This window comes from Helianthus annuus, chromosome 10 (assembly GCF_002127325.2).
Source record: "Helianthus annuus cultivar XRQ/B chromosome 10, HanXRQr2.0-SUNRISE, whole genome shotgun sequence".
In the NCBI taxonomy this organism is placed as follows: domain Eukaryota; kingdom Viridiplantae; phylum Streptophyta; class Magnoliopsida; order Asterales; family Asteraceae; genus Helianthus; species Helianthus annuus.
Window position 1 is genome coordinate 179,739,922 of NC_035442.2, and position 23,989 is coordinate 179,763,910.

Sequence of the window (23,989 nt, forward strand, 5' to 3'; positions counted from 1 at the left end):
TTTGGCAAAATTTGTGAAATACTATAAGTGTGATATGAAATGGAAAAAAACATACAGAACATATATAAGGGATGCATTACAGAATGAGTCTCATTACAAGAATATTTATTTAGAAAAATTCATAGGAGGTTCCAAGCAACTTACTAGAATTCCAAGATCAATATCTTTGTCCTCGAATTTCTTGATGAACGGGTGACTCTGCAAAAACAATCAAAGGTAAGCATTCGGCTTATGAGAGAGATAGAAAACGTTATTAATGAACGTTGTAATAACAAATAAGCGATCATACGAACCAAAAGATCTAGAGCCGATGACCTGTCTTTAGGATCTTTTTGTATGCTGCATACACGCACACATACAATTGTTAGAACATACATATAGACAACATACCATTAGGGCTGTAAACGAACAACGTTCAGCGAACAGTTCGTGAACCGTTCGGCGGGAAGTTCGTTTATGTTCGTTCGATTAGCTTAACGAACGAACACGAACAAAAAAATTCGTTCGGTTAGCTTAGCGAACGAACGCGAACATAGGTCTCGTTCGTTCGACTGCGTTCGTGACCGTTCGGTAATATGTTCGATTACGTTCGTCCGTGTTCGCTTGATTATATTAAAAAATAATAAATAATAAACTTTTTATCTAAACATATTGAAAACTTGAAACCCTAATTTATTTTTCGAAGTTAGCTAAAATTTGGTCATGCTAAGACATTTTTGGGGATAATTATGTCTAGGTTAGTTAAAGTTGATTCATCGTTTGGTGGTGTATTAGACTTCTTGTGTTTTGATTTATTATTTGATTGTTGTCTTTAACTACTTATATCCAATGTTTAAGGATAACAATATTTTTATTTTTTTATTTTCAAGTTAAATGTTCATTTGCTTTCTTTTTTATTTGCTTGCGTTCGTTTGTGTTCGCTTGCGTTCGTTTGTGTTTGAGACTAGTGTTCACGAACTGTTCGTGAACAACTGAATTTCCTTAACGAACGAACACGAACATAAACTTATGTTCGGTATGCGTTCGTGAACAGTTCGCGAACATGTTAATTTCCTTAACGAACAAACACGAACATGGCCTTGTTCGTGTTCGTTCGGTTCGTTTACAGCCCTACATACCATATAATGTGGATAATAAAATGTTTAGTGCAAACTTAAACTTACCATGCAGACACAAATGAACAGAATTCAGGTGAAAATTGATCTGGCGGTGCGGTTGGTGGTGGCTTTGAGACAATTGCATCCAAGAGTTCATAGAAACTTGGCCAATTTTGTTGATCTTCAGATTGTATGAACGGAAACCGTCCTATAGCGCACTCAAGAATCACAAGGCCCAAACTCCATATGTCGCTTTTGTAATCATAAGTCTTCCCGCTAATTCTTTCGGGCTTTAAAATATATTGACAACAAAAAAAGATCAGGCAGGGCATTCACATCCAATCCATCATGTTTTCACCCTAAATTACACTAAAAACACCACATTTTCTCTCCTTTTCAATTAAATAATATTTTTTATACCTTTATCATTACCTTTTCTCTCTCCTTCACTCACAACCACTTTCAAAATATATTAAAAAATTATAGGGGGTGAAGAGTGTCCCCCAAATATACAGATGAACAGTAACATTTTCTCTCTCCTCCACTCACAACCACTTTTTATATTTTAAAAACACCACACACACAATTTGATTATTTGGATGTGAGAGCATTCACATCCAATCCATCAAATTATACATACATTCCACTAAAAAACAACTCCTGTATCAATATATTTCCACTAAAAACAAATACTTTTTCTCTCTCCTTTCAATTAAATAATATTATCATTACATTTTTCTCTAACTTCCACTCACAACCACTTTCAAAATATATTAAAAAATTATAACGGGTGAACAGTGTCCCCCCAAATATACAGATAAACAGTAACATTTTCTCTCTCCTCTACTCACAACCACTTTTTATACCCTTTATAATATAAAAACCCCTCCTCACATGATGGTTAGGATGTGAATGCTCTCATTGATAAAGATGTTGATTGTTCTTAATATCATGAACAAGATGTAAAAGTAGTATTTTTAATTTTAACACCTTATCAAGCACTTTCAAGTGTTTGGATGAGGAAAGTGCTTATGCTTATCTAATTATTTTGGGATGAAATAAGTTGTTTTCATCAAGTTAAGAGCAAAATGCCATTTTCGTCCCTGAGGTTTGACCAGTTTTGCGACTTTCGTCCAAAGGTTTGTTTTTCTGCATCCGGATCCAAAAGGTTTAAAATCTTGCCCTTTTCATCTGACTCGTTAACTCCATCCATTTTTCTCCGTTAAGTCGGGGGTATTTCCGTCTTTTTTGTTAACTTTAAGGGCAATTTGGTCTTTTTCCAGTGTATTCAGTCTTTTTACATGAAGTGAAAAAGACCAAATCGCTCTTTAAGTTAACAAAAAAGACAGAAATACCCCCTTAACGGAGAAAAATGGATGGAGTTAACGAGCCGGATGAAAATGGCAAGATTTCAAACCTTCTGGATCCAGATGCGGAAGAACAAACCTTTGGACGAAAGTCGCAAAACTGGCCAAACCTCAGGGACGAAAATGGCATTTTACTCTTTAACTTAATTATCTTCTTTATCGGCTTAAAAGCATGAACATAAGCATAAGATGTATAAACAAGCATTCCCAAAACGCTTTAATTTGAAAGAGAAAACTTATCCCAATTTTTTTTCTTTATAGACAAAAATACAACAGTATAACGGTTCCACTTACCGACATATAATTATATGTTCCAACAAATGTATCCCGTTGACCCATAGAGCTTGCAAGCATTGCACTTACACCAAAATCTGTAATCTTTATTTCGCCCTTTTGGTTTACAAGTAGATTAGACGGCTTTATGTCCCTGTGAATTACATGTCTTTCATGGTGCAAATACACAAGACCTTGCAATACCTGTAATATGTATTATCAATAATGTGTAAAGATCAAATACAAAGGGTAAAGTTCTTGTACAAATAATCTTAACATACTAAACATACAAATTGAAGGAAAACTCAAAAAGACAAGGTGGCATTTTTGTAATTACCACCAACTATCAAAGTTACTCTACAAATATACCTAAAAAACCTAAAAAACCTAAAAAAAACCTAACCCCCCAAAAAACCTAAAAAATCTAAAAAAATAAAAAAAAAAACACACAAATTATTTTATTTTATTTTTTTTAACATTTTTTACTAAAAAATCGCTACTTTTAGTAGCAGCAAAAAAAATTTTTTTTTTTTTTTTGCTAACAAAATGTATCGATTTTTTAATAAAAAATGTTAAAAAAAATTGTGTTTTTTAGGTATTTTTGGTTGAGTTCACATTTGTATAGTAACTTTGATAGTTGGTGGTAATTACAAAAATGCCACCTTGTCTTTTTGAGTTTTCCTTCAATTTGTATGTTTAGTATGTTAAGATTATTTGTATTTGATCTTTTGCCCAAATACAAATGGGTCTTAACATACAAAATGGCCTTGACATAAGAAGTGAAGGAAGCACTTTTTTTCATCTACTTAAGTATGATTTTAATTGCAAAATGTAAAAAATAAAAAAATAAAAATAAATAAAAAAAATTGTGATTTTACACTGGTAGAGTAATCTACATTACTCTACCAGTGTAAAATCACGATTTTATTTAGATTCTGGGACTAAAATAGATGGGAAAAAATATCCCTCCTTCACTTCTCACGTTAAGCCAATTTGTATGTTAAGACCCGTTTGTACAATAACCTTACTCTATTAATAATAATGATAATCAAATACCCTTTCTTTCATAAGTAGAAGCACATAATTAAATTAAGTAAAGATGGACAAACCTGTTTGCAGACAACTGCAAGATACGGTTCCAGAATCGTTTTAAGTTGTCTGATCACGTCTGCCAAGGATCCCCGGTCCATGTATTCAAATACCAAAGAGATTGCTCCGTTGTGGTAGAACGAATGGTAACAAACAACAACATGAGGGCATTGAGATGCTTGATTGATTTTTAGTTCTTGCACGATTTGTTTACGTATATCCTCTTGTATATTCATCTGGATTACCTGTGTTACCATTTGAATGCCAAGTTTAAAATGGTCAATATTGTACTAGTATTATATAACAAACAGCAACAAACAATTTTACGTCAAAACATTCTATAAATAGTAGACGTATAGCAAACAAGTATAAGACACACATAAATGATAATGAAAACCTATGGAACACTTCAAGTTTCAAAAAGAGCTTTTGGCCTTCATGATATAAATTCTCTACCTTCCTCTGTCTATCAAATCACCTGCTTGGTTTAAAAAAGCGTGAAGCGCACAAAAGCGACAAGGTCTAAAATCAAAGCGTAAAGCGCAAAAGCGGTGGCCTTTTCGTACGTGAGGCGCAAGGTGCTTATGGGTATGTTTGGCAAAAGTAGCTGGTGGCTGGTAGCTGTAGCTGGTAGCTGTAGCTTTTTAGATATATTTGGTGTTTGGCAGAGTAGCTGGAGCTTTTAATAAAATGTATAAAATGACCAAAATGGACATAACTAAAAATTTAAAAAGTTCGTGCATTAAAAAGTTCATTATCTTTAGAGGTTAAAATAGTCATTTTTTCCCTAAAAGCTTGTAGCTCCTTCTAAACGCTACTAGTAGGAGCGTTCAACCAAAAGCTTCAAGCTGCTAACATAAAAGCTTCAAGCTCCTTCAACCAAACAAAACTTTTTATTAAGTAGGAGCTTTTTCTTAAAAGCTTAAAGCTAGAAGCTTCTAAAAGCTCTATGCCAAACATACCCTATATATTTTTTTTATATATATATCATATAGGCTTTTAGCATCTCTTACCCAAAATATAGTAATAAATAAGGTTTATATATGATTTAATGTATAAATCATATAATGTACAACCATTTTAGCTGCATGTATAACACTTTAAAGCACAAAAACACCTTCTGTACAAAAAGCGCGCGCCTCAGTGGGATTTTTTTCCAAAAGAGCTCGCTTTTTGTGCACTTTTTGTACAGAGCTCACTTTATGTGACACAAGGCGCAACTCTTTGCACCTAGGTTCGCTTTGCGCTTAAGCGCGCTTTTTTAAACCAAGATCACCTGAATAATGAATTAACATGTATGCATAAGTTGCTTATATTCTTATTGTAATTGCATCCTCTACCTATCTTTTTGTAATTTTCATCTCACTATTGTAATTGCATCAATTTTATTTATTGAGCATATAGATACATTTGCATCCTAATAATCAAACTAAGTCAATAAAATTAAAATATACAATGAAAAATAAACATACAAGTGCAAAATAAAAAATAGAAAATGGGATGCTTAAAGTTAGAAATAGTTGGTAATTTGGATTTGTTCTGACCTTCAAAGCAAACAATGTCCCAATCCATTTATGTCTGACCAGTTGAACAACACCTCCACTTCCTTTTCCAATGACTTTGATGGTCTCAAGATCTTCCAATGAAAATTGCAGATCAATGTTCTTGGCATCAGCTGGCTGTTCAAGTAGCAGACTGACAGTGAGTTTTTTATAGGCAAATTGGATTTAAATAATCCCAGCTTTCTCAATTTGGCCGATAATAATCCCAACTCAGTTATTGGCCGATAATAATCCCAACTGGTCCACTTTTGGACGATAATAGTCTGCGTTAAATATAGCTTAACGGAGTTAAGTTTTTTTCCGAATTACAAACTGATGTTTAAGGGCTTTTGAATAGAACGAGGATACGAGTTGATTGATGTAAAATTTACCTCGAAATACTGCCCCAAACAACGAAAACGGTGCTTCAATTCGGGTGTTTAAACTTCCAGTTGACAAAAATCAAGTCGTTTGAAGCATCGTTTCGGGGTAAGTTTTACATAAATCGACTCATATCCTCGTTCTGATCAAAATCCATAAAATATCAGTTTGTAATTCGAAAAAAGCTTAACTCCATTAAGCTATTTTTAACGGCGGACTATTATCGGCCAAAAGTGGACCAATTCGGATTATTATCGGCCAATAACTGAGTTGGGATTGTTATCGGCCTTATTGAGAAAGCTGGGATTATTTAAATCCAATTTACCTTTTTATATAGATAATGCATATAAATCAGATTCAAAATATATATAATCAGATTGACATTCACAAAAAAATGTGATCTGGTTTAGTAGCAGATTATACATAACTTACAACTTACAACTCCTTTAAGAACTGAATATAACTTACACTATTTTCTTTATCCACAGATGCAAGTCTCAATCCTTTCAGATTAAGAAGCAAATCGCCATCATGAAACGTCCCACTCGCAGTCCTGTAATTCCAGTCATCCACTATTATCATCACATGCTACAAACATGCAACTAATAAACTATATATACAAACGGATTCGATTAAAAGTTCTCCGATTACAACTTCACGTGATCCAAACACACATATAAACTAAGCCCATAGTTATTAAAAGCCATCGCCTCTAGCGCCTAGGCCCATTTTTCAGGCGAGGCGAGGCAGTTGCGTTTTAAGTCAAGGAAATTGCCCTTTAATTCTCCAGGTGATGGTTCAGGCGCACATTCCGGCGAGATTCCTAGATTCCGGATAGTTTCCGGCCAAATTCTCTAAATTCCGACAAGATTCTAGCTAGATTTCTACTTTTATCTAAGGAAAACTACTTTTCTACACTAATACACTAATGTTTTTAGAACTTTTGGCTCTAAATAGATGATATATAGTTTTATATAATAGAATTTGTTTATTTTATTTGAAGAATAGTATTTTTGGGGATGGTTCAAATGAAAACCACTTTTAACGCGAAAACTCGAAAACTAACTAAAAAAAGCCTAAAAAACACACCAAATTTTTTTTTTCAATTTTTTTTATAAAAAATCGCAGGTTTTTATATATAAAAAAAATTGTAGTACACACACATGTGTAGTATTACACATGTGCACTACAAAAAAAAAATTTCTTTTTTTTTTGAAATTTTTTTAGAGTAAATTACTTTTTGAGTCCCTATGTTTTAGTAGTTTTAACCACTTGAGTCCAAAATCAAAAAGTTTAACGCCCTGAGTCCCTAGCCATTTATTTTATAACGTTTTGAGTCCAATTTTGTTCATTTTATAACGATTTGAGTCCAAAAAATTGGACTCAAAAGGTTAAAATTTGGACTCAAATGGTTAAAGAAAATGCTTATAGGGACTCAGGTCGTTAAACTTTTTGCTTTTGGACTCAACTAGTTAAAACCACTAAAACACAGGGACTCAAAAAGTAATTTACCCTTTTTTTATATAAAAAAACCTGCGAAAATTGGTATGCAAAAAAAAAAAATGGTATGTTTTTTTTGGCTTTTTTAGTTAGTTTTCGAGTTTTCACGATAACTATTGGTTTTCATTTGAACCTTCCCCTAGTATTCTTTTTCTAATACATAATATATTTTTAACTCTCTTTTCATTATGTACTTAATTTTTCTCAGGCCCTCTCTTTTTTTGCTCTTTGCGCGTAGGCCCCAGGCGAGGCCTATGCGCCTTAAGTGCGCTTAGCGTCTTTAATAGCTATGACTAAATCGATAAGCAATCTTATCTTAAATAAAAATTCAAAATCAAACCTACACCTTTTTCACATAATCCAAACAGCACAATTATAAATAAAATCAACAACATAATGCAATTAGGGTTTCACATGATCCGAAAACAAATAACGAACTAATTCAGAACAAAAACCAGAGTGATATACAATTATTATTATACTACAAATGAGTAACTACATTAACATAATTCAAACAAAAGCTCTACCATTAGCGACTCGGATGAATCGAACAGTATAATTGAAATTGAAAAGGAGATGGTGTGTATACATACAGGAAGCTGGTGATTGGGGCTTTTTGAGGAGGAACAGAGAGCTTGAGCTGCTTCAATGGCTTCATCCCCTTCATTGTTGCAAGTTAATTAGGGTTTGTTACGAGTGTGTGTGTGTGTGTGTGTGAAATGGAGATTGGAGCGTGTAATGTGACCGACAGACAGAGGTGATGGAAAGTAATAAAGAATGTTTGAATAAGAGTGACCGCCAAAACTCAATTGTTGTTGTTTACAGTTGTAAGCTTTGTAGCTATAAGCTACCTTTTTTTTTTTTTTTTTTTTTTTTTTTTACGGCCAACAAATTTTCCAAATAGGCTACTGGCGAAATTTACCATATCGAGATACACTCGTCCCCGAACTGGGGAAAACCCTCACCTAGGGTCGAAGCCCATGAACACTCGCCCGAAGGTACGACAATGCGTTGAGGTAAAACCCGCTCAGTTCAAGGATCGAACTAGCGATCTCCACCTATTCGCCTAGTCTCCCATCATCACCAGGTGTCGTAGAAAATAATGAGGATGGTAGGAATCGAATCTGAGTCCTTTAGAACGCCAAGTCTTTCCCTTAGCACTCCACCACACCTAATGGCACTACTTGGCTATTGTATTTTGATCATTTTGATACTTGAACTATGAAAATATTGAAGTTGACCATGGATAGTGGTCAAGCCCCATAATGTCTAAAGATGTGTGGTTATACGACACGCGATAAATGTATAAGAAATAGGGGTTATATAACTTGAGTGTTTAGTGGGGTTATACCCCTTCAATTATACATATGTATATATATGTGTGTGAGCGAGAAACCACCATGGCGCCGCTATGCATATCACGGCCATGTTCCATAACCCCCCATGACGCGCGGGGGGGGGGGGGGGGGGGGGGGTTGAGGGGCGCTATGGAGCGTTTTAGCTCAATATAGTTTTGTATAACCCTCCACTACGCATGGCCTTAGAGGTGTACATATCGATTTTTTTAAAAGAAAAAAATTGTCCAGTTTTTAACCAACCGGTTTTTTCATTAAAACCGATTTTTTGTGAGGGAAAAACTGGTTCGGTTTATAACTGGTTTTATACGATGAGAACCCGAACCGGTATTAACCGGTTCGGTTTAAAACCGCCGGTTATTTAAACGGTTTCGGTTTTTAATCCGGTTTTAACAATCAAGAATACTAACGAGTCTATAAAACGTCGGTTCAGGTTGGAAACAGTTTTTAAAAAAACCGGTTTCGGTTTTGATCCTAAACCTGTTTTTTTCTTTTACACCTCTAGTTGCCATGATATAAGGTTTGTGTTATTGTTTTTGGGTTATAATAATTTAATGTATTTGGTAAATGAAACTTGGAAAGAAAGCCTCATGAGAAGATATGTAATTTAATTAAACCATTGTATTAGATGTTAATTAGACCTTAGGTATGTTTAACACCCTTCATCTCCACCAAGGTGTTATATAACTCACATTTCCTCATTTCATCTCATCTCAAGGAAATGGTTTAATTACGTTAACTACACTAAACCCGATTTTTAATGGTTTTTTTTAAATAAATAACTTAAAGGGGTATATTTAACACCCTTCATCTCCACCAAGATGTTATATAACTCACATTTCCTCATTTCATCTCATCTCAAGGAAATGGTTTAATTGCGTTAACTACACTAAACCCGATTTTTAGTGGTTTTTTTAAATAAATAACTTAAAGGGGTATATTTAACACCCTTCATCTCTAGCCCAAGTTTTTGTTTAAATATAATAAACCCGAGTCCAATAGAAATTATTCCATACGTGGGCTTGTGTGGGGCTTGTTTCTTCACCAGCTGGGCTTCACCTTCATCCCTATTGCATTACAATCTTCGACAAAGTGTTAGGTTCCAACAACTTTCTGGTACCAAAACTACTATAGATTGCATTTTCTTTCATGGCCAAGATAGTCAACCTTCATCCCTATTGCATTAATATCGTAACAATGTGTTGCGGAGTGCTACAAGGGGCGCCAAAGCCAGCCACCTCAGCACTGTAAGCGCAACGCACAATTACATAAATGCGTGAAAGCGGGCAAGGGGGTGCCAGCACGAGGTCCATCACAGGCGCTAGGAAGAAAGCTGCGTAACTTGTATTTTTCGAATATTTTAAATAAAGTATAACCATATAATTTAGAGTCACTTCCACCCAACACCATATTTCACATAATCCATAACACATGAGTGTGAAAGGTAATATCCCATACAGCCTACGTGACTCGCTATTTTTTCACTTTTCACATTTACTACAACACAGTCAAAAATTAATATGAGTTTTTACTTACAAGGATAAAAACATCATATTATCTACATCTACATCAACAAAAAACCAATCCTATGTACATCATATCCGTAACGGTTATGCTAGAACCAAGACGGGACACCTAAAGAGAACATTTTTAGCATTTCAACATAAAAGTAACTGCCATGCCCATCTAAACCTTATACTTGGTATGTGTTAGTACGTACGACCAGATGGTTGTAATTTGACCATGGTAATCGAATCACGACACAAAAAGGATACACAAGCAAAGGTGTTATATTAATACCAAACCATTAAAAATAATAATAATAATAATAATAATAAAAATACCACTCCAGAGACAAAAGAAAAGAAACTTCCATCACACTTGGTCATGAGAAGGATAATACAAGGGGAAGTTTGATCAATTCAAAGACTGTTCATCAAGCATCAACCACCTGGCTTACAACTCCAGGAGCTTTAATTACTAGTACGGTATCGCTTCCCTGCAAATCATTCCCGATTTTTAGTTAATCAGGATAACAATAAGTGGGTGTTTGGGTCTGCTTATTATATTAAACTGTTCATCTGCTTATTCCATTTCGAAACAACAATTAACTGTTTTAAGGTCTGAGGATGTTTAGCCAGGGATGCAAAAGAGCCGAGCCGAGCCCGACCAGGCTCTAGCTTGGGCTTGATTAACTTATAACAGCTCGAGCTCGGCTCATTTATCATCTATTAATTAATATATTAGATAAAAATAATATAAAGAGTTAATTACTATTTTCGTCCCTGTGGTTTGTCAAAAATCACTATTTCAGTCCATTAGTTTAAAAATTGCGATTTCAGTCCCTGTGGTTTCACTTTCATAACCATTTTAGTCCACCTCGTAACCATTTCAGTCCCTGTACTTAACAGAATAATGGATTGAAATGGTTATGAAAGTGAAACCATAGGGGACTGAAATGGTTACGAAAGTGAAACCACAGGGACTGAAATCGCAGTTTTTAAACTAATGGACTGAAATAGTGATTTTTGACAAACCACAGGGACGAAAACAGTAATTAACTCTAATATAAATAATGGACTCGTTTAGGCTAGCGAGCTTGATAAGTGAAGCTCGGCCTCGTTTACTAAACATGTTTATTTTTAGGTTCGGGCTCGGCTCATAAACAAGTCTAAATAAGCTCGGCTCAGCTCACAGCTCTTTACTAGACAACTTTAAATAAGGGGTAATGTTGATAAATGTAAATAAAAACTGACATTTAACTATGGCTTGATAATGCTCGACGAGACGAGCTTCACATGCCAGGCTCGAGCTCGGGCTCAAAGCTCAATAAATAATGAGCTTTATGTTGGGTTCAAGCTCGGCTCATTTCGAGCTTTTTCTCAAGCCAATTTCGAGCAGCTCGCAAGCCGCTCGGCCCGTTTGCACCCCTATGTTTAGGATTGCTTTTCCAAACCCATTACCTGAGCAAAATGAGTTTAAGTAAACAGCTTAGGAGCAGTTGTTTATCTTCAAATGCTTATGCAGAGATGTACTCTTAGTTCAGGTTTGAGTAACGGGTCAAAGTACATTCTTTAATAACACATTTTTTGTCCAAAATTTGAACTTTTTGATTAATGAAGTCAGATTACAAAAACTATATTATTACACTAAATATATATAATATTTTAGTAATCTAATTTCTTGATAAAAACGATTTAAGAGATCATATGTATTAAAAAACTTGAGGTAACTTTCAATTAGTTCCTTTTTAAGTTGTTTCTCATTAGAATGGGTCAAAATTGTCAACTCTACCATCAATGAGAAATTAAAAAAAAAATAAAGGGGCAGAGATGTTCAAGAAAAAGCGGCCAATTTTAGTATTTTTCATATATACATTAGCGTGTGGAAATATGGTTACAGAAGCTAGATTATTACAATAATAATCCAATTATCTTGAAAAAAAAAAAGATGATTTCAGAGGCTGTATGCATTAAAAATAAATTAGAGGCAACTCTCGGCCCGTTTCATGTTAAGCTATTTCAATCTGACCCATTTGCGGCCCGAATCAAATTACGCATAAAAATGGGTCAAAATTACCATCTCTGCCACTAAGAAAAAGTAAGAAAAGGAAAAAAGAACTAAACGGGGTGGTAACGTACACAAGGAAATTAGAAACCCTGTTCGAGGAGATAGTCACCGAGCCTTTCGACAATCATGTTGCATTGGCCTGGAGCCATTGGCTCATCGTAGATACCAATGATCAAGGACATTGTTGTCTTTTTAATAGTAACACCTCCTGGTCCCTGTAATTAGCCAGAAGATCATCGGTCAAAATAATAGAGCAAATTGCTGAAATACTTTTGTTATGTACAAATAAATATGAGCTGCAAACGAACCGAATGAAAGGAAATTTATGTGTCCACCAACTGTTCATAAACATTTACCGAACAAGATTTTCTATTAGTGTTCGTTCATTAAAAAAAGGACGTGTTCGTGTTCGTTTGGTAAGTTTAGGTAACGAATGTTCATGAACATGTATGAGCACAAACAAACACAACACAAAGGAACATATATTAAATTTAAATAAAATCGGTATCTCTCATCACAATTTGAATTAGCGTTTGAGTGTGCATTTTGAAGTGAGAATTGCCAAATAAGCAGTTTGATATTCGGCTTAGCAGCAAGAAAATTGATTATAAAAAAATATAGCAAACTTAGTTATATCCTCATTTTATCTATTGCTCGGATGGTCCCTGTGGTTTCACGTTTAGTCCCCACATTTTGAAAATAGCATGTATGCTCCCTATGGTTTGTCATTTTGTTACTCGGATAGTCCCCCAACATTTACTCTGGGGACCATCCGAGTAACAAAATGACAAACCATAGGGAGCATACCTGCTATTTTCAAACTAACTGACATCTACTCAGGGACTATCCGAGTAACAAAATGACAAACCATAGGGAGCATACCTGCTATTTTCAAAAGGTGGGGACTAAACGTGAAAAAAGTTGAAACCACAGGGACCATCCGAGCAATTAACTCTTTTATCTAATACTTCCTTACAAGCCTAAATTAAAATCTTTGACTTTAATATATGAAATAATAAATTAATAATAATTACAAACAATCTTCATACACCCATAAAAAGGTTTTCTTGATAAGACTTCCACAATCTGTATTTTCATACACCTATTTCTCAAAAATCATGTACCGAATATTATAAGTTTGTGTCTTATCAAAAACACGAGATGAAATAAAAACGTCAATGCTAGAACAGTTCATCACTTAATAAAAGAAGACAAAAATAATTCTTTTTAAATAATCTATAGCAATCGCAAACTTAAAAATATAGCATCAACATAACAATAAAATATTATAAGTTTATAACAAACAACAAAAAAAAAACTTTAAGAAAATCGTGTAAATCACATTGTGTATAATATAGTAATATAATAACTTTTCACAAGTTGTCATGAGTTGTTATATGTGGCAATGTGGCATCCGATTCTAAGTTATTATATACCACTAAAAGTGATTGTTACCAAATCAAGAAAAACGGGAGCTCGTTACCTTTTTCCCTCGGATCACAGCTCCGGCTTCGCCTTGAATAACCATGTACTTGGTCCCACCGAGGTATAAACCAGTCGGTGCAAGTGATCCGGGTTCATTGAAGTCATTCATGATGGCGGTTATTTCCTCCGGCTTGACCTGAAGTATTAGCCAATAAAGATTAACGTTATTTCATTTATTAAAGAAACAATAACACAAATTTCCCTTTAAAAAAGCTTTCTTCATTATAGAAATTGAAACAGTTCATCCAAGAGATTTCTTTTTCCCTTTTTAACCGCTTAAATCGTAGCTCAATTTTTTCCCAAACGAACCAGATTGGGAACAAGAATTGATTAGTATATACTTCTAGATCATATTGTACTGAAAGCGATAGTTCAACAATCATTTAATAAATTCCACCTTCAAAAGCATCGAGAAACAAACGAAACTGGCATATTACTATGTAGCACGGGGACTCCATTTATGTGGCCGTACCCGTCTCGGGTACTTGTCGGGGACGGAAACACCATGGGTACTCGTCGGGGACGTTTCCTAAACGTTTCCAGTGTCGGGGACGTATCTGGTAGAAGTATCCAGCCCGTTTCCATTTAGTTTTAGGGTTTTTACCCTTTCAAATTCCACACCCGGCCATTAAATAAATAGACCTATCATATTCGGTTTCTCTAATCTCTAAACTCTCAAGTCTCATCATCTCTAATTCTCTATCGATTGCCTGCCGATCTCTCACTAGATGAACCGGAATTTGAAAATGATTTGATTATTGATAATTAATTACCTTTGGAAGATTTAGTATTTTTGGAATTTGTTTAACGTATTTTTATTTTTTTATATTTTTATTACCGTACCCGTATCTTGGAATTTTGAGTTTTGCCGTTCCTCGTTCCCGTATCGTCCCCGTACCCCGATCCCGTACCCGTTCCAGTGCTACTTAGGCATATTACTCAATACTATCCGAAACAAAATTTCAATCAAGTTCCCTCAAACTAATATACATTTCATGTTGTCATGACTCATCCAATAAGCTTTTCTCCTATTAGTGTAAAAAAAATTAATCATTTCAATTTCTCATATAGAAACTTTTGTACCTTCACACAAATCAAATTTTTGGATCAAGTTCATAATTACACGGGTTGTCCATCTTTGCCAATATTTCCTACCAAATTAACTATACATTTAAAAAAACTAGAGAGGTGCCCACACGATGCGACGGGAGACAATGGTGATCAGGTAACATGTTAATTTTGTTATATATTAAAAAGAAGCTATAGCTATGCTCGTTATCACAGTGTAATTTAAGATATATATAGGGTGGGGTTCTAGAGTGAACATTAGTGTATTTGTGAACTGAGTGAAGTGAACAAATCCTGACCAATGATTTACATCATCAAATCGTAAAATACACTAGTGTATTTTCATCATCAAATCCTGGCCATTAATTTACACTTGTGTATTGATAATCAAGGGCTAGGATTATTTCACTAGTGTTCACTATCAAGAGGTTGTTCACAAATGAACCAAACCCTATATATAGGGCCAGGATCATTTCAGAACCATAAATATTTAAAGAACTCGCAGAACTCCTAATAAACAATCTTTTTATTTACATATTTTTATGTTTAGGATAATTTTATCATTTATTATGTGTATTTTTACGATTACATAAATGTTAAGAGTAATTTTATCATTTTTTATATGTAATTTTATAGTTACACATATGTAAACTAGTTTTTTTACATATATCTAATTAGTTATGACACATATATATAATTTTGGCAATTAAACATATGTAAACTACTTTTAACATGTATGTAATCAAAGAAATACATATAATAGATGATAAAAAGATACTAAATACAAAAACTTATATATAAAATGATTGTTTATTAGGAGTTCTGAAATTTCTGTAGTTATTTCCTGAGAAAGTTGGTTTAAAAATCAAAAATATATATAAAAACTTAGGCCGTTTAAAAATCGTGAGAAAGTTGGTTTAAAAATCAAAAATATCTTTGTAACATATGTTTTAAAAGGTGTAATTACTTAAAATCATGTAAAAATACATTTTTGTAGACATATATCCTTATATGGATTTATAACACTGTATAGATTAAGGTAAAAACACAAAACCCTAGCATCAACGAAACACTTGAGACCTAATTCCTAAAAACACTTCAAAACAACCACGTCAACTATAGGTCAACACCAGATCAAAATCAAGTGCATGCAGCTGAACAAATACAATCTTCAACTATTCACAATTTCACAATAGCAGCTATTGGAGTCAGATCCAGAGCAAAATCAAAGTCAAATAAGCTAAAAGAAAGTCAAAATTAGGTCAAAATGGAGAAAGAAAAAGAGACCTGAGGGAAGGTGGCAGATTGGGCCCAAATAGTGCCGTCGTGACCGATAATAGCGGCAGCAGAGAGGTGGTTTCCTTCGATCTCGCACATCAAGTGGTCGTCAACGTACGCTTGCCACGACATCTTGTTGTTCCGATTGTTGCTCCGATTTGTGTTGAAAGAAACGGTTTTGAGTTGGAGAATAGTTTGGGGAGAAAGAGGAGTAAATATAGCGTAGAAACAACGACAATGTGACGTGAGGTTTTTTATGAATTATTATTATTCCATTGCCTGGTTGGTATATATCGTCACCCGCTCTGGTCTTACTATGTTGTTTTAATCGGGTTAAAGTTGGCTTCAGAGTTTGATTTGGGCGTTTTCTCGGGAAACCATATGCCGGCTGCCACTTGACAGTCGTTATGCCACCAAAAAAGCAGAACTGTCTGGCGTAACACATGGTGGAATGAAAACCCAGATGGGCTCATGATAGAGCTTGGTACCTCAGGAGGCTTAGGTTTTATCAATCATTGCCTAATCCATTAAAGTGACGGTGAGAATTAAACTTAAGTCTCCGTTAAAGAACCCAAATCTCCTGACCACTATGCCACAATTTCAAAAGAAAATTATATTTTTTTAAAAAAAAAAATAGTGATTATCATATTTTTTAAGGAAAAAACACAAGTTCCTACTTTGTAATACAATATCTAAGAAAATTTTGAAGTATGGTTTGTTACTATCACACACGAGACAATTTTTTTTGAAGCTTAAAAGTTATTAACGTGTTTTCGACGCATTGGATGTGATCTAATCATAATTCTACCGTTAAACATGTTAAGGGGTAAGATCAAATAAAAAGTTTATTTTGCCCAAAGAGGATGAGAAAGAATTTTAATCATTCATTTTTCAAATCAATGGTTAAGATGAAAGTGTAGAAGAAATGATGGGTGGAAGGATATCTTGGGAAACTCCTATTTATGGATTTTCTCACTCCACATGCATATTCCACTCCCGTTTTTTAATCGTTCATAACTTTTTTGTACGACATTATTTTTTCATAAAAATTTCACCGTAAAATCGAGCGTTTTTTTATCTTTAATTTGAGTACCATATTGCTATATAAAATATGAAAACTAAAAAAAACCACTAAAATGTGTTGTATTTATATGTTGTATAACATTTTTTTGTGCTGGATTTTTGTACTATATTTTTGTGCTGAATTTTTTTGTCTTAAATTTTTTTTTTCTCAATTTTTCGTGCTGGATTTTTTTGTACTACATTTTTTGCAGAATTCTTTTTTGTGCTGTATTTTTTTGTACTAGATTTTTTTGTGCTATATTTTTTTGTACTAGTTTTTTTTTTTTTTGTGCTATATTTTTTGTACTACAATTTTTGTGCTATATTTTTTTTACTAGTTTTTTTGTGCTAAATTTTTTTGTACTAGATTTTTTTGTTGTATTTTTAAAAAACAAAAGGGGTGTCACATGTCATTTTTACTCCCATTTATAAGGACCAAAATGTCCTTTCATTCCTACTTATTAGAAGTGACACATGTCATCATCACAATTCTTCTTAGGTTAATTAGGCAAAATTCACTTTTTAGTAGATCCTTCCCCTTTATAATAGTGTTATTATTATAAATATTTAGCATTTTCCTATTGTTTTGATTATAAAAGTACAATATATTACTCTGAGATATTTTTTATTTGCAAATCAACGAATTTACTAATTAATTAAAAGTATTAGAAATGCAATATTATGTCAAGTAAAGGGTATATGTTTAAGATACATCATATATTCTCCGGTTTTTAGGGTCAAGTCAACAATAGATTTTTCTTACTAGCCAAGGTTCACTTTTAATATTGGAATCAACTAGATTATACACCCCTTTATCTAATTTTCAATACATACAAACACTAATGGCCGGCGGGAATAGTTCACGCAATTGGTTGGCCAAAAGTGGCGGCCAATCTTTTTTTTATAATATAGTCTTGTCAAATTACGATTTTATCCTCTGCTTCAAATTACGATCTTGTTTCATACATTTACAAAATTCATCGTAATTTATGACTAGGGTTGTTTTTGAGCCAAACTAGGGTGGACTTTGGCTCGAGCTAAAAAATATACGAGTGAGCTTGATTGGGCTCCAAATCCTCTATCGAGTTGAATACTTAAGCTCTAACTCGGCTCGTTTACAACTCGAGTTCGAATGTGGCTCGACCAGCTCAGTTGTTTTTTTAAATAATCCATAAGAGTTTGAAGGATTCGCGAAACTACCAAACCTAAAATTTGTTTCATGCGTTGATTAGACACATCTAAAACACATTGGGTTCTTGAATGATATGTGGATTTAATGGGGTTCACCATAAATCACAATAGGATCAAGTTTGGAATTAAACAGTCCTAGTTATAACTATCTATTAAAAAACGTTAAAATTTAAAATTTAAAATTTGCAACTTCTTTGATGTAGTAATTTCTTAGCGTTACGTCTCAAAACTCTGTTTAACGAATAGTCGGCTAAAAGCTTGTTGGCATTGTTTTTTAAATTTTTTAAGTGTTGTCCTGTTAAAGGACTTTAGGAAAGAAAAATAAAAAAATATATAAAATTCCTTATTTATACACGTATAATAAAGATGATAATATAGTTTGTGTTGGTTGTAATTGACCATTTCTTTTTCTATGAGATCAAGAATTGAGATTTGAGGTCCCCGTCACTTTGTAAAGGATGGATTTAAGGCATTTGACTAGCATAATCAATGCCAAAAAATATTCCATACACAAATTTTTTGTTGCTTTTGTATTTGACACATCATATGTTGTGATTTTCATATCTTATACTAAGAACCATAATATATATTTCAGGTTTATAACAAAAATATAAAAGAATATATATTCCATTTAACTTCTTTTATAATAAAAGGCTTGTGCCCATACATATTTAGGTGTTGTGAACAAGTTGATAAAAAAGCCACCACATATTATGAATTGGATGCTGCCTTCTCTCCTCATCATTGCTTTGCAAATGCTCACCACTACATGGTGGGGTGGGGGGTTTCTTTTAAAGAAAGAGACCAAAGTAGGTGTACATATGCATAAATTCATAATCATTATGCTCGGTAAATCTCACCAATAGCAAAGCAAAGGTAGGGTCTGAGGAGGGTAAGATATAGACAGTCTTACCTCTACACCATAAGAATAAAGAGGTAGCTTCCAGTGAGACCCACGGCTCGAGTACACATGCATAAAGTAACGATATGAATTCAACAGTTTCTATTTTTTAGTATTATCAAGATCTTGTCCATGAAGAAAATCGTAACTTTCACATCCTTGTGAGTTACTTTTTCTTCATATTAGTATTGCAACTTTAAGTTATGTACATAATCTCTTTATTTTGCTTTACAACATGTTTTGAGCAAAAGGTTCTAAACACGAAACTCTAATAGTTCGTTTCATGAAATTTGAACGATCAAAGTTCTCTCGATTGATCTTCATAAAGATAATTTAATTTAGGAGAATGATGTCTTATGGACAAAATGTCATAGCTTTGTATTGATAATATCATGATACTAACTATAGCTAGTGTTGTGTGTTGGTATTGAGATATTATATAGCTTAATATTTTTGGTTACGTCTTATCTTTTACACGGTTATACGCTATTCGTACAATCATTTCAACCTCTTTTGACCATCAATGAGCTTTGTTAAATGTTTTCATGATATGCAATTCATCGTTTTGTACAAGCTTGGTTAGACCATCTCCAATGCAATATTTGTAGAAATCCAATGCCAAGTTTCCTTTTGCTACAAACGCTTTCATTGCACAAGTATATTTCTGAGCTTTTTTGAAGGATGCGTTCTTGTGGATAAAGCGTAGTTGTATTTTCCTATTTATCAAAAAGACGAGTTATCTAATTATGTGTCGTCCCTTTCAATTTTTATTTTTCTTATTTGAAATTTTCTTTTCATACTAAAAATGAGTTATGATTACTTTTTAGAACTTGCAAAAACTTAAGAGAAAAACTGTAAACTTTAATAAACTTTGCAAAGTTTTAAGAACTTGCAAGCTTAATTACGTTTTTATATAATTATCTAACGTTTAAATTTGGTTATAGAAAACTAAATGCAAAAGGTGGTGATAATATAGAAGATTGAAAGGATATCTGTAAATGACGATAGATTGATTGAGAAAATGATGTTTTTAAAGAAAGTATGAATTGTTGATGTGACATATGAATATGCATGATTGTGGACTTTTATAAGTTTTTATGTCGCCTATGTTTATTGATAGGTTAGTAAGTGCTATTAATGATATTGTAACTCTTTTAGTTACAACTCAATGGTCCCTATCCTTGTAGTGGTGAAGGAAGATCCTTAGACATTATCTATTATCCATTATCTGACGATCCAATCAGTAATAATCAGTAATGGAATATTATAGGACGTTTTTCTAAAATGGGTGTAGTGGTATAATGCCCCATTCAATGATTACTCTATTATTTATTTTTTGTTTTTTTAATTAAAAGTAACGATATTTGACTGTGGAAGGGTCTGATTGGCCCAAGATTTCTCCAACCGGCGTTAAATTTGGAACACCCCAATCCAATTTCGCAACAAAAACGACTCTGGGCGGTGGAAGGGCATGGTTGGGCGTTTTTTCTGGGAAAAAACGCCAGAAAAAACGCCAAAAACAGAAAAAAACGCCAGAAAAAACGCTAAAAAACCCCACTACGAGTGGTCTTAACCTATAATGTAAAAGCTATAAAGATTGAATGGACACATTTGCTACCATTGCCATATGTTCTTCAAAAGCATTGCTAAAGTGGGTGGACTATCATATATTTCACCTTTTCTTTTTGCAATCTCCTTTCTTTCTATGGTGCCACCTTGTTTAGTTACTTTTAAGACATTATTGTATAAAAGTTTGTGAAAAAGTAACCAAACTGATGAACATAAATAAAGAACTCCATTTCAAAGCAACCCACAAAGATATGAATCACAACTAGATCACAAACATAGACCAACTTATTGAACTTATAGATTCGTTAATAACGATACACATAACCTGGTATATACGAGGATCCGGAGGTCATAACTCCAGATAAAATAGCAAATAAAACTTTTTTTGTCCTCGTATTGAAGACTAAAACACACAATAAAAAACTAAGTCGTAATGATATTCAAAAAATGTACCCCTGAATAAGAAGCACTTTCAATGATAAATAATGATGTGGATTACATGCCTTGATCCACAAGATAATCACCCAACCTTTCCACAACCATGTTGCATTGACCGGGAGCCACCGGCTCCTCATAGATACCAAACACCATGGCTTGACCTGTTTTCTTGATGCAAATCCCTCCAGCTCCCTATGAATTCAAATAGTTACTTTGCCCATATTTGAGAAGGCTCAAAGAAAATTATACGAGTAAAATTCCACGGTATGATAAGCAAAAATTTCACATTTCGTCCTAATTTTTGAGAAATTAATCATCCGGTCCCAACTGTCTACTCACTCGTCGTCGCCCTTTTTGTCCTTGAAATGGGCAAATATACCTAGAAGTGTCAATGGGTCACTAGAGCCAAACTGGTTATCATAAAAAAAAAAAGAAAAAAAAAAAAAAGAAAGATTGGCTTAGCATTGCTGAAAGTCGCCAAACAAGTATCCTTAATGCATAAAGCTTCCTAATTTCATTAAAAAAAAGTTACATTCTTAGTGAAATAATATAATTTTTGTTTTCATGTTCTAACACATTAATTATATATGAAAAGTTTTAGAATTGTAACAAAAAAATCAAATTAACACGACAAAACACTGGAACCTATACCCGAAAAAGTTGTTAGGCTGGATGGTATGGAATGAAGCCCTTAGGGCCTCATTGTGCCACCTCAGCCACATTACGTCACGTCAACCAATAACGCCCCCTATTATTGATTTAAAATTGACTTGGCCCCACAAAATATAACTTAACTCTCGTTATTGCACTCGCGAGCAATCAATGGCGCCTAGGAAATGGGGTGTGTGTGTGTGTGTGTGGAGGGAGGGGGTAATTCTTCTTAATCGGGTGAGGTAGAGGGGGGCTACCCCATACCCACCAGACTTATGACCCAAATTTGTTTAGTCCCCTTATCCAACCAGACCAGTCCATTTTGCCAATTCCAAAAAGTCCCAATAATTTATGCCATTTATGCAACACTTTTGGGAATTGTTTACAAACATGTACATATGAGAAACAAGACACAAAGAAAACTAAAGAGTCCCTTTGGCAGAGGTCTCGGGTTCGAATCCAGTTTCCACTGGTTTTATTATTAACCCTCTCAAGTTGCATTATCTCATTGGTTAGCAGGGTATTTGTGGGCCACATGAGTTTTCCAGTAGTTTATCAAAAGAAAACAACAAAACTAATGTTTTGTGCAAGACAAATGATATTGTCACAAAACTTCTAGGTGAGAAAGGTGGAGTGTGTATCTTCACTTGTATAAATGTTATGCTATTTCATAACTCTTGCATATTATGGTAAATCCAGTATGGTTACCTTCTTTCCACGGACGACAGCTCCAGGCTCGCCTTGGATCACCATGTACTTTGCACCCGCAAGAAATAAACCCGTAGGGGCAAGGGTACCGGGTGCATCGAATTCTTTGATGATAGCATTAATCTCTTCAGGTTTAAACTGCACAAAAGAATACATGAAAGCAAGTATAAAATATGTAGAGTTGATGTGTAATATTAACAATGTCCATAGTCTATAACATATCAGACACAATGGTCTAATAACTCCTATAAAACCAGTCGGAACAAAACCACCTACACAACTGGTACGGTTGAGTACTCTTGAACCACCTTCATTTCAACCAGCCGGTTATGGTGACGACGGCCTACATTTTTCACTCCAAATTCATTTACTGGTCCAGGTTCCATATTTTTTTTTATTTACTATATGTGTAACTAATTTAAAAAAAAAAAAATCTAGGAAGTGCTTCACACGAGCCGAGCCGAGCCCGAGCCTTACACTATTCGATCATCGGCTCGTTAGGCTTTGCTGGAGCTTGATTCGAGCCTATGTTTTTGGGCTCGAGCTTGGCTCATGTACAAAACTTAAAGCTTGAGATCGGCTAGGCTCGGCTCGGCTCGACTCGAGCTAATTTGAGAAAAACCTTAAATGAGCTAAAGCTCTGCTGGAGCTTGTATGCAGTATCTTAAACAAGCCAAAGCTTAGCTCGAGCCCAGCTAGATATTAATTAATACATTGTAGTTTAAAAGGAGTTAAGTTAAAATTTAAAAATACACAAGGCTTGTTAAGGCTTGATGAGCCTAAACAATCTTCCTATTTAAGGCTCAAGCTCGGGCTCAATAACTAAACGAACTATATTCGAGGTCCGGCCTCCGCTCAGCTCGATAAGGCTTGACTCGTTTCGAGCTTTTTATTGCATAACTAATTTATACAAAACACACCTGAGGGAAAGAAGAGCTCTTAGCCCAGACGGTACCATCGGTACCAAAGATAGCGGCCGAGGCGAGATGCTGACCGGTACCTTCAATGTCACACATCAAATGTTCATCCACGTAAGTTTGCCACGACATTTTGAGATATAGTTTTTTGTGTTAAATTTGTTTAGAAATTTCAATTGTAAATCAGGAAGAAATGTTATATACAAAGTTGGAATTTATTGTTGATTTGTAGAGACACAATGATGATGTTGAGTTGAGAACGAGCAATCTTCTCGCCATTGTCAATGTTTTGCATCCATCCAGTCACCTTCATTTCCGCATTTATTTAAGGACTTTTCCATTTGTAAACATACCACAAACAATGTTTCCATATATAGCCAATGAACAATATGGAAAAAATTCTTAGGGTCTGTTTGGTATTGGGTAATGGAATGGACGAAGGAATGGAATAGACGTGATAATGGAATGGACGAGGGAATGCAATGGATCATTACCATTCTATGTCTTGTTTGGTTACCATGTGTGAATGGAATAAGTTATTATTGTGT

At 34.2% G+C, this 23,989-nt stretch overlaps 3 protein-coding genes across 3 annotated transcripts; all 3 read right to left on the minus strand.

Annotated features, from left to right (window-relative positions):
* On the minus strand, positions 1–8,043 carry LOC110886928 (mitogen-activated protein kinase kinase 6). The gene is made up of 8 exons (XM_022134816.2): positions 7,842–8,043; positions 6,217–6,301; positions 5,371–5,505; positions 3,847–4,071; positions 2,759–2,941; positions 1,164–1,387; positions 294–339; positions 1–198 (listed from the first exon to the last, which is right to left on the minus strand). The coding sequence occupies exons 1-8, from the start codon at positions 7,913–7,915 to the stop codon at positions 106–108; spliced, it is 1,065 nt and encodes a 354-aa protein (XP_021990508.1). The 5' UTR covers positions 7,916–8,043; the 3' UTR covers positions 1–105.
* A 2,332-nt stretch (positions 8,044–10,375) lies between these two features.
* Positions 10,376–16,278, minus strand: LOC110886927 (profilin-2). The gene is made up of 4 exons (XM_022134814.2): positions 16,014–16,278; positions 13,657–13,794; positions 12,245–12,388; positions 10,376–10,602 (listed from the first exon to the last, which is right to left on the minus strand). Exons 1-3 carry the CDS (start codon positions 16,134–16,136, stop codon positions 12,254–12,256), a joined length of 396 nt encoding a protein of 131 aa, XP_021990506.1. The 5' UTR covers positions 16,137–16,278; the 3' UTR covers positions 10,376–10,602; positions 12,245–12,253.
* Positions 16,279–20,986: 4,708 nt separating this feature from the next.
* On the minus strand, positions 20,987–23,573 carry LOC110886926 (profilin-1). The gene is made up of 3 exons (XM_022134813.2): positions 23,445–23,573; positions 22,525–22,662; positions 20,987–21,357 (listed from the first exon to the last, which is right to left on the minus strand). The coding sequence occupies exons 1-3, from the start codon at positions 23,571–23,573 to the stop codon at positions 21,223–21,225; spliced, it is 402 nt and encodes a 133-aa protein (XP_021990505.1). The 3' UTR covers positions 20,987–21,222.
* Between the last annotated feature and the right edge of the window lie 416 nt (positions 23,574–23,989).

Bases quoted from the DNA above. Each gene is read 5' to 3' on its own strand.
- LOC110886927 (XM_022134814.2), bottom strand. From the start codon at position 16,136: ATGTCGTGGCAAGCGTACGTTGACGACCACTTGATGTGCGAGATCGAA. The intron at 13,795-16,013 runs GTCTCTTTTTCT...CTAATACTTCAG, and splicing joins AATCTGCCACCTTCCCTCAG to GTCAAGCCGGAGGAAATAAC. The intron at 12,389-13,656 runs GTAACGAGCTCC...GGCTAATTACAG, and splicing joins CTGTGATCCGAGGGAAAAAG to GGACCAGGAGGTGTTACTAT.
- LOC110886926 (XM_022134813.2), bottom strand. From the start codon at position 23,573: ATGTCGTGGCAAACTTACGTGGATGAACATTTGATGTGTGACATTGAA. The intron at 22,663-23,444 runs GTGTGTTTTGTA...TCTTTTGTGCAG, and splicing joins AGAGCTCTTCTTTCCCTCAG to TTTAAACCTGAAGAGATTAA. The intron at 21,358-22,524 runs GTAACCATACTG...TTGAATTCATAG, and splicing joins CTGTCGTCCGTGGAAAGAAG to GGAGCTGGAGGGATTTGCAT.
- LOC110886928 (XM_022134816.2), bottom strand. From the start codon at position 7,915: ATGAAGGGGATGAAGCCATTGAAGCAGCTCAAGCTCTCTGTTCCTCCT. The intron at 1,388-2,758 runs GTAAGTGGAACC...TATATTTTAAAG, and splicing joins GAACATATAATTATATGTCG to CCCGAAAGAATTAGCGGGAA. The intron at 199-293 runs GTTCGTATGATC...TTGTTTTTGCAG, and splicing joins CATCGGCTCTAGATCTTTTG to AGTCACCCGTTCATCAAGAA.